The following is a 17,100-nucleotide window of genomic DNA, read 5'->3' on the forward strand; positions in this document are numbered from 1 at the left end:
ATAAACCATGATCTGACATAACTTGTGTTACTTCAATATCTCCTTCGAGCATTTGTACAGCTTCTGACATGGTTGGTCTTAAGGATGGAGATGAGATTGTGCAAGCGAGAGCAACTTTGATCATCCTTACTGCTTCTTTGCTGTCAACAATTTACATTGCCACAACCCCGAAGCTATATGTCAAGGATACATTAGTATCCCGAAGATATCTCTCTAGTATCTTCTGTGTCATACACTTATGGAATGTTCTATTAGTACCTAGACCTAGATCTCTCTGCGTACTCTGTATATATACTTGTACATTCTCATTGTATATGTATAACACACCACTTCTATACTATACACGTCTGCTTTCTCGCAATTAAACCTTTGATATTACAATGACTAGGAAAAAAACTCTGCTGTGGAGTTTGAGGTGGCTGATCCTTGATTAAATGGGGACAGTCCATAACCAGACATCGAGGTTGACTCTTGCATCTCCATCAGCTTTGAAAAGTTCAAATCATGTCCGTATACGGCAGGACCTGACATAATCTGTGGTATTTCCATCTCTCCCTCCAGCATTTTCACTGCCTCTGACATCAAAGGCCGTAACGAGGGAGTTGCGTTTGTGCAAACAAGACCAACTCTGATCATCCTCTCTGCTTCTAGGCTGTTGAACTTACCTTCGAGCTTCGGATCTACTATCTCTATTATGTCCCCTTTTTGTTGCAGTGTCATGGCCTGAGATAGATATAAACTTAATTGTCAAAAGAGTCATAGGTTAAACTATAGAACTGAGAACAATAAAAAGGCAAAAGAGAGAGCAGAAAGCTCCATGGTACCCATTTAATAAGTGGGGCGTTGTCATCGCTTCCCTTTTGTGTTGTATTACTTTTCCCACTAACAATCTCCATTGCCACAACCCCAAAGCTGTACACATCTGCTTTTTCGGTCAAATGACCCATTAAAGCATATTCTGGAGCCATATATCCGCTACACCATAAGAGAAATGAAGTCATCTTCAGACCTTGCAAACAGACTGTTATATACTATATCCGTTTCACAAAGATGAATTTTTATGTTTTCAGACATATTAAAAAACTACATTAATTTTTTTTGCCATGGTAGTATTGTAAGTAGTACTGTAAACAGACTGTTATACTATATCTGTTTCATAAAGATGAATTTTCATGTTTTCAGACATATTATGAAAACTACATAATTGTTTTTTGCCATGGTGTGTTTATACAATACTACTTACATGGTTCCTGCAACTTTTGTGCTAATGTGAGTGTGTTCTTCTTCATGGAGCCTAGCCAATCCAAAGTCAGATATCTTTGCATTAAGGTCGGCATCTAGAAGCACATTGGGAGTCTTTATGTCACGGTGAATCATTCTGATCGCAGCTCCTTCATGGAGAAAATCAAGCCCTCTTGCGGTTCCCATACATATTTTCTTTCTTGCTGCCCAGTCCAGTTTCAAGGAGCTATTTCCTGGAAATGGAAGAGACATGATGTTGCTTTACATGATATGTCCAGTTGGAATAAACTCAAAACGTAAAGAAAAATATGAATGACTTTGATTTACCAGACAAAGCAAGAGCAAGGGAGTTGTTCTCCATGTACTCATACACGAGCAGCAGTTGATCCTTTTCGACACAGCATCCGTAAAGCTTGACAAGGTTTGGATGATTCAGACCAGAGATCATTCCTATCTCATTCACAAACTCACGGTTTCCTTGGCATGACTTGGAAGAAAGCTTCTTCACTGCTATGATAGTTCCATCTGATAGCTCTCCCTGCATTATGCTTCTCATATCAGAAACCAAAAGAAAGTAGCCGTACTTGAGAAGAACTTGTATCTGTTTTTTTAGTATACTTTGAATACGGATCCGAAACCTCCTTCTCCAAGTTTGTTGGCTTCATCAAAATTGTTTGTTGCAGCTTGCAGTTGCCTCCATGTAAAGCAAACAGTTTGCAGACCCTGTGCTCTCAGGTCTATATAATGTGATCAGGTGCCAAGTAGAAAATCATCAGTAATAATACTATGAGAAAATATGAGTAACGGATTCATATTCTTTGTGAGCTTTGATACCTCTTTTCTTGTCCCGTCTGCATTTTCTCTGAGCATAGAATCCCAAAGCCAAGAGAATAATTGCTATCAAGGGACCCGTTATCCCAAAAATTAGTGCATAACTGATGTGATGTTTGGTTTTTTCCACTGCAAATGAGACCCTAAAAGTGTTAATATATACACCCATCTAGAGAAAAAAATTTGTAACAGAGTATTTATTTATCTTTTGAGACCTCCACAATGTTGCTCCATGCCTGAAATTTTTAAACATGAATATTTATTTATAGGTAACAAGGAGTAACAAGAATATTCTTAAGTTTTTTTCAAGCAGAGGAGTGTTACTTACTGTGACACAAGGAGATAGCAGAGATAAGAGGACCATAGTTTCCTCTTTTGGGGATGAGTGTTGTGCCTTTACCCGCCCAATACAACCAAATCTCTAACTTATGATCAGTCACATTAACAGCTTTCAGTTCTTTCACAATAGACTTCAGAGTCCCATTAGCCTCCTTTCTGATGTTAAAATCCCTCAAGAACAATTTTCCCTATAAGAAAAGAAAAATGACAAAAGAAAATGAACTTCAATCTTCTAAGGAACTTAGTAAACAATGATGCTATACCTGAACATAGACATCAAATATGCGTCTACCTAGACGACTATATAGTTCTTGATCTGAAAACTGAATCTCCATAAAATGGAGTTTCAAATTATATTCTCCATTTTCCAAGCAAAACGCGTAATAAACAAGAGAGAGAGCAGATCGACGTGCAGTCTTATAAAGATCAGGAGAATCTCCAGGTAGTGTCGAACTAGTTGAAATGATGTATGTATCTTCATCACTACTATCATCCATAAAGTCACCAGTGTTACTAATTCCCCAGTTCTTGAAGTACTCATTTGTAGCGGCTTTGACCTTATCACTGTTATCAGCTTGATAAGTGATTTTACCACTAGAGTTTGTAACAGTCACAGTTTCCCCACCACAGTTTATATGTAGTGATCGCTTATCTACAATCAACAACGATTATCACCATCAATAGAAAAATTGAATTAACAAAAGTGAGTGGGTCAAATTCTCAGTATGTGCTTACAGTGCTTGCAAGTGATTGGACCAGCGCATGGAAGAAGACCAGTTCTGTATGAAAAAAATGATCATAGTATTTAGGCATCTGATCAGAAGAAAACTTGCAAAAGATTTCTACTAAGTTTTAGGCATTCTTGTTGCAGAAGATAACGCAGAAGAGTGAACTTACAAAGTGTTCTTTAAGGATGAGCTCTGGTATGTATTAATGTTACTGATCCAATACAAATTGAGACTTCAATATGAGTATTTTATCAACAAATATGTGTATGTATGTACCTCCTTTCTTGGCAGCTAGACGGCCATGAGAAATTGTTATAAGATAGATCACTGTATAAAACCAACTAGAAGATTAGTTTACATGACGAAATATTTCTCAAGCCATACAGACAAGGGAAAGGCTAAAACGTACATATTTGACCTGCTGTTGAGGTAAACACCAGATTTAATTTCCCCGGAAAGCATATTGCCAGTCAAGTAGCTGTAACACACATCAAACTATAAATCATCCGTGTGTGGTTCTTTGTTATATATCTTAACATTATATGCGTCTTACGTAAATTTTGGAGCTAAGTTTATTCCCAGAACTTCACCCGTCAACTTGTTAAATGATAAATCACTGCAGCAAACAACATAAGGTATGAATATCTTTGAGTAATTCTGCATAAGTCTTTTCCAGATTTCACCACAACAAACTTACAGAGATCTCAAGTCCGGTTTACTCCAGATGTAAGAAGGAATTTGACCAGACATACTCACATTCCTCAACATCCTGAAACAGGGACGGAGTTTTTAGTTTGATATCCTCAAATACAATCATGCTTCATTGAAAATACACATACAGGTCTTTGATGGTTTGGCTAGATATATTAGGAAAGGAGTTTATCCCGGTCATATCACTAATAAACCTGAAAATGAATATTAGAAGTCAGTATATTCATTTCAGTGGTCATTTGCTGATCAATTAGTCTGAGGTAGTTAATTACAGGTAAGTTAGATTTTCTAGGCGGGCCACTGCGTCAGGAAAAGGTCCTGTCAGTCCACTTGCTTGTAAATCTCTGCAGATCATATTCGACCAAACTTAGATGATATTAAACATACACACTGTAAAAGAAATTACAGTTAGTGATGATGAAAATGCTTACAGTCTTTGAAGCCGAGACCAGTTGCCAATATATTCTGGGATGGTGCCACTGAAGTTATTTTCACTTATCCTACTGCATAGTGTAGACAAAAAGCTAGTTTACTTCCTTGCGGGTCAAGGAAAAATTCTCAAAGCAAAGCTATAACCAAGAGGTTACAATTCAAGCTAGGTGCCAATATAAGAACATTTTTTGCAAACCTAATGCACCCCTGAGGAGATTCACAAATTTACTCACATTCAAGCATAAATAAAGAAGAGCTTTTCCCACTAAAAAGGCAAACAACGCTTTTTGAAAACTCTAGTTGCTAAGTTGAGCAATAACTTACAATTTATCAAGATTTACCAGTCTAGCAAGTTATTGGATAAAGATGATATATTAGAGATATATATTAGAAGATATATATGAGTTATGTATAGATAATCATAAAGTCCATGAGATAAGGACTATAGAGTTGTATATATACTAGAGTACATACATGAATAAGATCACGTTGTTGAGTTATTTACATGGTATCAGAGCTTAGATCTAAAACAAATAAATTAGGTCAAGCTTAGTTCGTCAACATGGGCGATGATGATAAACAAGTTGTGGCTAAGTCGAGTGAGGTTTCTTTGGTTTCTCCATACACACTGTTTTCTTCCGACAACCCGGGTGCGTTGATCACATCGGTGCAGCTAAAGGGAGATAACTACAACGAGTGGGCTATGGAGATGTTGAATGCTTTGAGGGCAAAGAAGAAAGTTGGTTTTATTGATGGAAGTTTGGCAAAGCCGAAAGAGGATAGCAAGGAGTTGGAAGCATGGCTGAGCGTAAACTCCATGATTGTTGGTTGGATAAGATCTTCAATCGAGCCAAGAGTGAGATCAACGGTGACCTTTATCACTGAGGCTCACAAACTGTGGGATAATCTCAAAAAGAGATTTGATGTTGGTAACAAGGTGCGTGTGCATCAGCTGATGGAGCAGTTGGCTTCATGTCGACAAAACGGACAGGCTGTAATTGATTATTATGGTCGCATGGCGGTTATGTGGGAAGAGTTGCAGACATATAAGCCACCACCGGCTTGTACATGTTCAGCTGCAACGACTTATGAGAAGGAGCGTGAAGATGAGAGAGTTCATCAGTTTATAATGGGACTAGATGACTCAAAGTTTGGGAACGTGGTTACAGCTATCATAGAAGCTGACGAGTTGCCAGATCTTGGCAAGGTATACGCGAAGGTGATCAGAGAAGAGGCGAGGATCAATTCGTCTAAAGGCAGAGAAGGAGGTCAAGAAGCCATTGGTTTCGTGGCTAAGAAAGAGACATCTCCTCAAAGTGAGAATCGTGAACTCACTGGAAGTGGAGGTAACGTGAGAGGAGAAGGAAACAGAGGAAAAGACAGAACCTGTTATCATTGTGGCAAACCAGGTCATGAGAAGAATTCTTGTTGGCAGTTAGTGGGTTATCCGGAGTGGATCACTGACAAACAAAGAGGACGAGGTGATGGTCGCGGTGCAAGTAGAGGTACTGGACGAGGTGGTTATGGCAGAGGCAGTGGGCGTGGAGCAGCTAATGTTGCGACAGCGAGTAGTTCTTATGGTGCAGGCAATGATCTCACGCCTGAGCAGTGGAATAAGATAACTCAGATCATTCAGGAAGGGAAGTCTGGAGGCGGTAATGAGAAACTCTCAGGTAAATCACTTGGTGATGTAATAATCGACACAGGAGCGTCGCATCACATGACTGGGGAAATTTCTCAGCTTGTGAATATACGAGAAACAGTGCCTTGTTTAGTAGGCTTTGCAGATGGAGGAACGACAACATCAACACGGAAGGGTGACCTTGTGTTGAGTGATACTATATCACTCAAGGATGTTCTTTATGTTCCAAACCTGGATTGTTCATTGATATCGGTGTCTAAATTGCTGAAACATATGAACTGTTTTGCTTTATTTACTGATGCGATATGTTTGCTGCAGGACCGTTCTTCGAAGACACTGATTGGAGCAGGTGAGGAACGTGATGGGGTGTACTACTTCAAAGATGTCTCAATGGCGAGAGGAAACAAGGCAGAGAGCAGTTTTGATCGTTTGTTGTGGCATCGGAGACTTGGACACCCGGCTTTTTCAGTTTTTCCTAAGAGTTCTGGTGTTGAGAATAATGTTTGCTCAAGTTTTTGTGACATTTGTTTCAGAGCAAAACAAACTAGAGATGTGTTTTATGAAAGTTGCAATAAAACTACGAAGTGTTTTGAGTTAATTCACGTTGATATATGGGGCCCTTATCGAGTTCCATCCTCATCTGGTGCTGCATATTTTTTAACTATAGTAGACGATCACTCACGGGCGGTTTGGACTTATTTGATGATCGCAAAGTCAGAAGTGAGAAGAGTATTGGAGAGATTTTGTAAGTACACAGAGAAGCAGTTCGACAAGAGCGTACAAACGGTTCGAAGTGATAATGGCTTAGAGTTTTTGAGCTTAAGCAAATTTTTTATGGACAATGGGATAGTTCATCAAACAACATGTGTGTACACGCCACAACAGAATGGCAGAGTAGAGAGGAAGCATAGACATATTTTAAATGTGGCAAGAGCTATGTTATTTCAAGCAAATTTGCCGGTGAAGTTTTGGGGAGAGGCGATATCATCTGCCACTCATGTCATTAACATGACTCCGTCCAAGATATTACAAGGGAAGTCACCGTATGAAGTCTTGTTTGGAAAGAAACCACACTACAGCTCACTTCGTGTCTTTGGTTCCTTGTGTTATGCGCATCGAAAGGACAGAAGCAGAGATAAGTTCGGTCCTAGGAGTAGAAGATGCATATTTGTAGGATATCCTTTCGGGAAAAAGGGTTGGAGAGTTTATGATACAGAGACAAATGAGTTCCTGGTGTCAAGGGATGTCGTTTTTAAAGAGGATGTGTTCCCGTTTCAAGAAGAAACCGTAGCTCATGTGGATGAACCTAAGTTGACTGGGGGACCGGATGATGATTGGGTAATATCCACTGTCTCAGATACTGAAGACAGGGGGAGTGACCCTGTTATACCTGAAAAAGGGATTACTGAGACGACTAAGAGTGTATCAGAAGCTACAGAGGTTCAAAAAGAAAAGTCTGGAGCAGAGAAAACAGAGGTGAGAACAGAGTCAGAAAAGACTGTTTCATCGTTGGTGGAGAAAAATGTTCCAGAAAAACATACGGTTGAAGAAGGGATAGATAATGAGAAGGCGTCTGGTAGTGGAGTTACTAGTATTAAACCAACTGTTGAGGATGACACAGTTGTACAGACACAAGAAACAGAGCTAGGCAGAGGCTTGAGAGAGAAGATACCATCAGTGAAGTTACGTGACTATATCAGTTACAGTGCGTCTTGTCTTGAAAACCCCCATCACAATCTCACCAGCTCCGATTCAGAGTCTTCAACGATGGTCTCAGGTACGGCTGCAACTCCATATCCTTTAGTAAATTATATCTCTGATGAAAATTTTTCAGAATCACATAAGGCATTTTTGGCGGCCATTGTAAGTGAGACTGAACCTAAAAGCTTCAAGGAAGCTATGCAACACAAAGTTTGGCGAGACTCGATGAAGGATGAGATTGTTGCATTTGAAGAGAACAAAACATTTAGTGTTGTGGATCTCCCGCCAGGCAAAGAAGCTATCGGAAATATGTGGTTGTATAAGAACAAGTATGGAGCAGATGGTAAGATAAAGAGGCGTAAATCTAGACTGGTGGTGCTTGGTAACAGGCAAGTAGAGGGAGTAGACTTTACGGAGACGTTTGCCCCGGTAGCAAAAATGACAACTATCAGGAGTCTATTGCGTGTGATAGCGGGCAAAGGGTGGATCGTTCATCAAATGGACGTACAAAACGCGTTTTTACACGGTGATCTCCAGGAGGAGGTGTACATGAAGTTGCCACCAGGCTTTGGTCACTCAGATCCAAAGAAAGTGTGTCGGCTTCACAAGGCCGTTTATGGTTTGAAACAAGCTCCTAGGTGTTGGTATGCAAAGTTAAGTGAAGCTTTAACAACAGTCGGTTTCAACCATTCATATGAAGATTACTCATTGTTTATGTTCACGAGTGGTAACGTTGAGATCAGAGTTTTAATTTATGTGGATGATCTACTGGTGTGCGGAAATGATTTGGATTCTTTACTACGGTTTAAGGAGTATTTAGGGAGATGCTTTCACATGAAAGACCTTGGAAAGCTCAAGTATTTTTTGGGTATTGAAGTTGGGAGAGGAGATGAAGGTTTTATGATTACTCAGAGAAAGTATACGTTGGATTTGATTACAGAGGTCGGACTGCTTGGAGCAAAACCGAGTGCTACACCCATGGAACAACAACACAAGCTTGGGAGAGACGCAAGTCCGTTCATTATACAGTCACAGAAGTACAGAAGATTAGTAGGAAGACTGATATACTTGTCGATCACACGACCAGACATATCTTATTCTGTTCATGTTCTAGCTCAGTTTATGCAGAAGCCAAGGGAAGCTCACTGGGATGCGGCTCTGCGTGTGGTTCGGTATCTAAAGGGTACGGTTGGACAGGGAATTCTGTTAAGCTCGAGTTCTGATCTTCGACTTTCGGTTTACTGTGATTCAGATTGGTCTTCCTGTCCATCTTCTAGACGGTCGTTGAGCGCATATGTTGCAATGGTGGGAGACTCACCTATATCATGGAGAACTCAGAAGCAAGATGTTGTCTCTCACTCGTCGGCTGAAGCGGAGTATAGGTCGATGGCAGAAGCTACAAGAGAGATCAAGTGGTTGAAGCGGTTGCTACATGACTTGGGGGCGCCAATAAAAGACCCTGTGAGGCTGTTCTGTGATAGTAAATCAGCCATTTACATAGCAACCAATCCAGTTTTTCATGAGAGGACCAAACATGTGGAATCTGACTGTCACCAAACAAGAGATGCTATAAAGGCTGGACTGATTTCGACGGTTCATGTCAAGACAACGGAGCAGATAGCTGATGTTTTAACCAAGGCGCTTGGTCGAGTTCAATTTGAGAAGCTGTTGTTCAAAATGGGTGTTAGGAACTTCCATCTTCCCAAATTGAGGGGGAGTATTGGATAAAGATGATATATTAGAGATATATATTAGAAGATATATATGAGTTATGTATAGATAATCATAAAGTCCATGAGATAAGGACTATAGAGTTGTATATATACTAGAGTACATACATGAATAAGATCACGTTGTTGAGTTATTTACAGAGCTAGGAAGGCTTCCTGTAAAATGATTGGACGCAAGTTCCCTGCCAAACCCAGTTTTAAGAAGAGATTATATCTAAATGCTTAAACTATTTCAATAGAAGCAATGATTCTTGTTTTTTTTTTGGAAGATAGTTAAGATGCAAAGAGAATCATACAATCCTGTTAGGTTGATCATGTTACCAAGCTCATCAGGAATAGGACCAGAGAACTGGTTGGCTTCAACCCCTCTGAAAAATTCATTACAATAAAGTAAATATTAGACTAGTGATTAGAAGGCATACCCCTAGAGGCTACAGGTATGAGACGTACAGGAATTGTAGACTCTTGAAGTTTTGTAAACCAGGTGGTAATGGCCCAGACAAACGATTCGCGCAGAACGACCTGCAAGAAAGCCAAAAATTACCTACCAGATAATGAAGATTACAAGTTTACAAAGGGGGGGGGGGGGGAGATAGAAAGAGAGAGCTGACATGTAAGTGAGGTTTGGCAATGAAGCCCACTCCATTGGGATTGAGCCAGAAAGGTAGTTTCGGCACAAGTTTCTGCAAGAAAGAGCAGAAACTCACTATACAATGTGAACATGGGAGATTCCCAGACTAAAGAAGTTCGAATCTCTGTTTATTCTGTTTTGAATGAATCCTCATATTTCCGGTTAACTTAAAAGCCATTATGGATACTAGGTAAGAGCTTGTACTTTTGTAATGTGGTATCATATGAATGATAAAAATTTAATAGATTTTAATTTTATTTATCAACGAAATCACTTTTGTTGCAATCACAAATGACTAAATAGATTATGAACCAAGGTTTGCTAAACAAACAACTAATCATAAATTCCAAACTCACATCTTCTGGAGATGCTGAAGTTTGGCCAACTCAGGCGGGAGTTTCCCTGAAAGACTTAAGGACTTGAGTTTTCTGTGATTTCTCAAAAAAAATAAAGATCATCAGAAAATAAAGATTTGATAATTGAAGATAAGAGATTCACACTCACAGTTCTATAATATGACATGTCATGTTGTTGTTGAAACTACAATCACAAGCAACGATATTTTCCATATCCGAATCCGAATTAGAAACAAGACCAATTTTTAGAGTTTTTAAAAGACAAGGATCTCCATCACTTAGGTTCAGTCTCTTGATTCCAAGTGTAGAAGCTATCTCCCCAAGCGCTTTCACTGCAAAAATTATAGAAATTATATACGAAAAAAGTTATGGATACTGACCTTTGATATTATAAGGACCAAGATTTTCATTGAGTACATTCATCTGGATGGAGAGCTGGTGAAGCGGATGTTGTTAGAGTGGAGAAGAAGCTTGTGATGATGGTGAAGAACAGAACGAGAGCCGAGGAGACAGTCCACATTATCGATTCAAAATTTGTGGACTTGTTTAACTAAATAAGTGTAACAGTGAAAGGATATTATTATCTACTTATATAGGTCTTCTTGGTCGTCGCTAGTAGAAAGTCGCGATACATATAAGACCAAAGCTAATTATTAATATATGAATTATTGTACAAGTTGGCAGCGATGAACAGGTATAGGTTCATGAATGACCCATTTCTTTTATCCCTTTTATGTGTGTTATAGCTCCAAAAGTATCTTTTAGAAAATATTATGAAGGTTCTTATATAAAAAGGAAGAAAGTAAAAGATTTTCAATTTTGTGTAGCGTTAGGAAAGTTTTAGGAAAGAGAGTTATATTCAACAACCACTATATATAATATATACTTCGAGTTTGACAAACATTTATAGAGATGTGGTTTTCGATCAATGTAAATTAACTTAGTAATAAGATTTCACACAGATTTAATGATATGACTATTTAGTAAGCTAACTATAAGACTACTTCACAGGGCTTAAGAGATATAAGGACTCGTGCACATCTTTTGATATCACACCGACGAGGAAGGTAGTTCCACTGTGGAGTTTAGAATCACAGATTCGGGGTACAATGGGTAGAGATCACTACCGGAAACAGAGGACTTCATTGTCGATGCTGTTTGATCGGTCACACCAGATGTGCTCGAGCTTCCATGTGTATCAGCGTCCCTCATCTTTGAGATGCTCCAGTTATGTCCATATAAACCATGATCTGACATAACTTGTGTTACTTCAATCTCGCCTTCGAGCATTTGTACAGCTTCTGACATCGTAGGCCTTAAAGAAGGAGATGAATGTGTGCAAACCAGAGAAACTTTGATCATCCTTACTACTTCCTTGCTGTTGAAGTCACCTTCAAGAACTGGATCTACAATATCCATTATGTCCCCTGACTGCTGCAGCGTCAATGCCTGAGATTCAGACAAGTAGTATAAGTAAACGTATAACGCAAGCATACACATATTTAACAGTATGAATGGTTGTATCAAATGAAAAACAATCTCCCCAGTTACCCAATTGATAAGGGAGACGTGTTCAACACTTCCCTTGTGTTTAGTATTATTCTTGCCACTAACAATCTCCATGGCCACAACCCCAAAGCTATACACGTCTGCTTTCTCTGTTAGTTGACCCCATAATGCATACTCTGGAGCCATGTATCCGCTGCATTGTAACAAGAGCCAAGACTTGAGCTATATTTCTTTGGACACACTGTGAAGTTTTTGTTTTATAATATACTACTTACATGGTTCCTGCAATCTTGGTGCTAATATGACTGTGTTCTTCTTCGTGGAGCCTGGCCAAACCGAAGTCAGATATCTTTGCATTCAGGTCAGCGTCTAGAAGCACATTTGTGGTTTTTATGTCACGGTGAACCATCCTGACTGCAGATCCTTCGTGGAGAAATGCAAGCCCTCTTGCGATTCCCACACAGATTTTCTGTCTCATTGGCCATTCTAACTTCGTTGAGCTCTTTCCTGGAAATGATACTACTTGACATGTGATGACATATATAGAGATATGTACACCGGAATTAAAGGAAAGCTGAATGCCTTTTGATGTATTACCAGAAAGAGAAACAGCAAGGGAGTTGTTTTCCATGTACTCATACACGAGCAGAAGTTGATCTTTTTCGACACAGCATCCATAAAGCTTTACAAGGTTTGGATGATTCAGACCTGAGATCATACCTATCTCATTCACAAACTCACGGTTTCCTTGGCATGACTTGGAAGAAAGCTGCTTCACTGCTATGATAGTTCCATCTAACAGCTCTCCCTGCATTAAAGTTTCAGCCATATAAAAAAACATGAAACAGCAAAATATCTTTGAATATGATTGAGAAGAACTTGGCATGTGTTTTTATATATACTTTGAATACAGATCCAAAACCTCCTTCTCCAAGTTTGTTGGTTTGATCAAAATTGTTTGTTGCAGCTTGCAGTTGCCTCCATGTAAAGCAAACAGTTTGCAGACCCTGTGATCTCAGTTCTACGTGGTCAGGTTCCAAACAGAAAATCATTAGTATTAGCAATGCATGTGAGCATATACATACTAGAAATGGATTCATATACTTTGTAAACTCTGGTACCTCTTTCTCTCTTGCTCTTGTCTCCTCTGCTTTTTTTGTGAGCATAGAGTCCAAAAGCTAAGAGAGTTACGGCGACCAAGGCCCCCGCTACCCCGGAAATTAGTGGATAATTTGGGTGATGTTTTGTTAACTCCGCTGCAAATGAGACACTAAATGTCTAAATATATAAAAGATACATCCTATATACTGCAGAAAGATATCTTTAACAAAGTAGATTGTCTTTTTCTATGGACCTCCACACCGTGGCTCCAGACCTGAAATTTTAAGAGATGAATATATGAAGCGAGTGAAACAACTCGAAGTGAAGAAAGCCACACAAAAGAAAAGATAAGGAGACCAGCTTCTGCAGGAGAGAGTTGAAATAGTCAAATAACCTGGAGTTCAACAAACAGAGGAGAAGGATACATACTGTGACACAAGGAGATAGCCGAGATAAGAGGACCACAATCTCCTCTTCTGGGAATGAGAGTTGTCCCCTTCCCTGCCCAATACAACCGAATCTCTAGCATATGATTGGTCACAACGGCTTTCACTTCTTTGACAACAGGCTTGAGAGTCCCATTAGCCACCTCTTTGATGTTAAAATCCCTCCAAAATAGTTTTCCCTAACATGGGAGAGAAAAATAACTAAGACAAAAATAAATTTCAATATTCTATGCATGATTAAATAAGACACTATTCAATAAACAGTGACTCTTTACCTGAACATAGACGTCAAATATGCGCCTACCTAGACGTGTGTAGTCTTTGTCTGAAAACTGAATCTCCATAAAATGGAGTTTCACATTGTAGGGTCCATTTTCCAAGCAAAATGCATAATAAATAACTGAGAGAGCAGATCTACGTGCCGTCTTATAAAGATCAGAAGAATCCCCAGGTGGTGTTAAACTGGTTTTAATGATGTACAAATCATCCCCACCATTATAATCAGAGAAAAATTTGCCTGTGTTACTGACTCCCCAGTTCTCAAAGTGCTGATTGTTTACGGCTTTGGTGACGCTGTTATCAGCTTGATATGTGATTTTATGAGAAGAATTTTTTATAACTATTTTTTCTCCGCCACAATTTATATGTAGTGTTCGCTGATCTACAACCATAACAATATAGAAATAGAGAACTAGTATGGTCAGAAAGAAAACAGCAGAATTAGAGATAAGCTAAGACGGGTTATTATGTACTTACAGCTCGTGCAGTTGATTAAGCGAGCACATGGAAGAAGCCCAGTTCTGTTAGCCCTCTCATCAGCATACAAAAACCATTTGTATTGCTTGATTGTTGAAAGATAAACAAGAAAGTGTGCTTACAATGTGTTCTTTAAATATGAGCTCCGGTATGTATTAATGTTACTGATTCAATTGAAAGTGCAAAACATAAACTTCACAATGAGAAAATTAATTGTAAGAGAGATCACTGTGAGAATCTTTTCAAGTTGGTACCTCTTCTCCTGACAGTTAGACGACCAAGAGAAATTGTTGTAAGAGAGATCACTGACCAAAATGGAAAACGAGCAAAACTATTAGTCTACAGGACGAGAAACTATCTCAAATCATATTGACAAGGGAGATGCTAAACGTACATATTAGATTCGCTATTGATATAAACACCAGATCCCGCTTCTCCAAAAAGCCTATTTCTAGTCAAATAACTGAAAGAACATGTCAAAACGAAACAACCTTGATTATAGTACTGTGGTGCATTGAAAGGTCTCCATCCTTTTAACATCTTAATTCAATCTCTCATTGTAGTACTTACGTATAAACTGGTGCTCTTTGTATCTCATGAATCTCACCAGTCAAGTTGTTAAAGGACAAATCACTACAGCAAACGTGTAAAAAGTAGATACATAAATCTGATACAGACGTAACTGGGTAATTTAGCTTGTTATGATTAGTATCTTGTAAAGTCTTTTTCACTTTGTGAACAGATAGAACTTACAGAAGATATAGGTCTGACATATTCCATATGTAGGAAGGAACTGAACCAGACAAACCCACATTCCTCAAAATCCTGGACCAGGACAGAGACTTCGTTTGAAAATTTTCAAATAGAATCAAGCCTCAAGATGAAGAAAAAGATCAGTGGCAAATACAAACAGTTTTTTAATGCCTTTGCTGGATATATTTGGAAAGGAGGTTATCCCAGTTGCATCACTAATACTCCTGCATATGAATATATCGCTTAAAACATCAAATCTTGTTTCATTTTTCCTTCGCTAATCTATTGAAGGTGGTTAATTACAGATCAGTAAGACTTTTGAGGCGGGAAAACGCCTCAGGAATGGGTCCTTTAAGTCCACTAGCATATAGATGTCTGTTGATCATAACCGACACAGTTTAGATCATAAACAGAAACGATCAGAGAAGTCAAAACTAGCAATGAAGGATAAGCTTACAGCCTTCGAAGCCGAGACCAGTTGCCAATATATGCTGGGATGGTGCCATTAAAGTTATTGTCACTTAGAGTACTGCATAATGAGAACAAAAAAAAACTAGTTTAAAACTTTTTTTTCTGGACTAATCTTATATACTATAATAGTATAATGAAGAGACAAAACTAAGTATCCAATAAAATAATGTATTCCTGAAAACTCTGCAAAATGTTTCCATGTCATCAGGAACTTCACTAATCTTTATGCCTAAGTTTCCAGTTACAGTAACAACTTACAAACCCTTAAGGTTCACCAATCTAGTCAGAGTGGGAGGCAGGCTTCCTGTAAATTGATTGGACGCAAGGAACCTGCAAAACCCAGTTTCTGAAAAGATCAAGACTACAGTCTATTGCCCCATTAAACCAAAATATTCTTGTGTTTTTTGAACAAGTTTAAGATCAAAATAATCTTACAATGATTCTAGGTTGGTCAAGTTACCAAGCTCATCAGGAATAAGACCAGAGAACTGGTTTGCTTCAAGCACTCTGGAAAGTTAATCAAACTACTTTAAAATCCAACTGATAACTATAGGTGGGGGGAACAACTTGTTACGTACAGGTATGTCAGATTCTTGAAGTTTTGTAACCAAGTTGGTAAAGGCCCAGACAAACGATTCGCACAGAGTGAGCTGCAAGAAAATTCAAGGTTACTCGTATCATGAAGACAAGCACAGGAGAGAGAGAGAGAGAAAGAGAGGGAGCTAACATGGAAGTGAGGTATGGCAATGAAGCCCACTCCATTGGGATTTCGCCTGAAAGGTCATTCTGGCATAAGTCGCTGCCAAGAAGAGCATAAACTCGTTTGAAACTTTTATTATTGCTCGCTATGTAGTTTTTCATATCTAGGCTTTTTATTCGGATACCAGAGGAGGCAAATCCTTATTTGGCAAATCTTTATTTACCCCTATATCTCATATGTCAATCTTGACAGGACACATTTTTTCTTTTAATTTTATATTTCAAACGAAAAATCATAAAATTAAACTGGAAATGTGAATATTTTTTATTTGATTTATAGAATTTGATAACAATATTTCAAAAATCTAAAAAGTATATTTTTTCATATTTTCGCGAAAATCATCAAAATATGATTAAAACGATTTTAAAATATAATTTTTCCAAATTTGAAAGGTATAGAACTTAAATATTTGCCTATCCATAGGGGGTGTTAAATATAAGGTTTAATTTTGAAGAGAGATGAAGATTTGATTTGGGAGTTTGGGTTTTGATCAAGAAAAATTATGAAAAAAGCATAGAAGATCAACTGAACCCATAGAAGATTGTCTCAAGAGAAATAAGAGTATGAAAAAAGTGAGCCCTTATTAAAATTATTTTAAAACAAATTAACGTGTTAATAAAAACAAATTAACAAATTTATTTGCTTTTTATTAACATATTTATATTATTACATTTTATTACACTATTTAAATGTAAATTTAATACATATATGTTAATAATAGAAAAAACAAACTTTGGAGTGGTTCCAGGTGTCGCACTACTAGTCCTATATCGTAAGTACCTCATCGACATAGGATCAATATAAGTATTTATGTTTGTTATTATCTAATCAACATTTATCAAAAAAAACATTTATAAAAGCATTTGGTACAACATTTACAATTAGATATATTTAAAATAATTATATATGATTAATTTATTTTTATTTAATAATACAAAAATATGTTTATAATATATTTTTA

The 17,100-nt window shown here is 38.1% G+C and overlaps 2 protein-coding genes and 1 long non-coding RNA gene across 6 annotated transcripts; all 3 read right to left on the reverse strand.

Annotated features, from left to right (window-relative positions):
• Nucleotides 1–271: 271 nt before the first annotated feature.
• On the reverse strand, nt 272–4,776 carry LOC130505306 (probable LRR receptor-like serine/threonine-protein kinase At1g29720). 2 transcript variants are annotated; one of them, XM_056999913.1, is made up of 19 exons: nt 4,758–4,776; nt 4,283–4,354; nt 4,124–4,195; nt 3,980–4,045; nt 3,838–3,909; nt 3,694–3,756; nt 3,550–3,618; nt 3,417–3,467; nt 3,310–3,351; nt 3,148–3,191; nt 2,676–3,064; nt 2,402–2,600; nt 2,289–2,309; nt 2,077–2,202; nt 1,861–1,979; nt 1,570–1,780; nt 1,244–1,475; nt 825–975; nt 272–723 (listed from the first exon to the last, which is right to left on the reverse strand). In XM_056999913.1, exons 4-19 carry the CDS (start codon nt 4,030–4,032, stop codon nt 385–387), a joined length of 2,181 nt encoding a protein of 726 aa, XP_056855893.1. In that variant the 5' UTR covers nt 4,033–4,045; nt 4,124–4,195; nt 4,283–4,354; nt 4,758–4,776; the 3' UTR covers nt 272–384. The 2 variants fall into 2 exon arrangements, with proteins under 2 accessions (XP_056855893.1, XP_056855892.1); XM_056999912.1 differs by lacking the exon at nt 4,758–4,776 and adding an exon at nt 4,608–4,631.
• Nucleotides 4,777–9,856: 5,080 nt separating this feature from the next.
• On the reverse strand, nt 9,857–10,910 carry LOC130505308 (uncharacterized). The gene is made up of 4 exons (XR_008941623.1): nt 10,492–10,910; nt 10,344–10,389; nt 9,968–10,039; nt 9,857–9,878 (listed from the first exon to the last, which is right to left on the reverse strand). It is a non-coding gene; the product is annotated as an uncharacterized LOC130505308 (long non-coding RNA).
• Nucleotides 10,911–11,258: 348 nt separating this feature from the next.
• Nucleotides 11,259–16,262, reverse strand: LOC130505305 (probable LRR receptor-like serine/threonine-protein kinase At1g29720). Of its 3 annotated transcripts, none has more exons than XM_056999910.1 (22): nt 16,107–16,262; nt 15,958–16,029; nt 15,815–15,886; nt 15,638–15,709; nt 15,366–15,437; nt 15,212–15,283; nt 15,067–15,132; nt 14,909–14,980; nt 14,726–14,788; nt 14,550–14,618; nt 14,410–14,460; nt 14,278–14,319; nt 14,156–14,199; nt 13,675–14,060; nt 13,383–13,578; nt 13,207–13,227; nt 12,974–13,108; nt 12,755–12,873; nt 12,450–12,660; nt 12,128–12,359; nt 11,895–12,045; nt 11,259–11,792 (listed from the first exon to the last, which is right to left on the reverse strand). In XM_056999910.1, the coding sequence occupies exons 1-22, from the start codon at nt 16,238–16,240 to the stop codon at nt 11,394–11,396; spliced, it is 2,751 nt and encodes a 916-aa protein (XP_056855890.1). In that variant the 5' UTR covers nt 16,241–16,262; the 3' UTR covers nt 11,259–11,393. The 3 variants fall into 3 exon arrangements, with proteins under 3 accessions (XP_056855890.1, XP_056855889.1, XP_056855891.1); XM_056999909.1 differs by having other exon boundaries at nt 12,128–12,371; XM_056999911.1 differs by lacking the exon at nt 13,207–13,227 and having other exon boundaries at nt 12,128–12,371.
• Between the last annotated feature and the right edge of the window lie 838 nt (nt 16,263–17,100).

The sequence above is a fragment of the Raphanus sativus genome, unplaced genomic scaffold (assembly GCF_000801105.2).
Source record: "Raphanus sativus cultivar WK10039 unplaced genomic scaffold, ASM80110v3 Scaffold2162, whole genome shotgun sequence".
Lineage (NCBI taxonomy): Eukaryota > Viridiplantae > Streptophyta > Magnoliopsida > Brassicales > Brassicaceae > Raphanus > Raphanus sativus.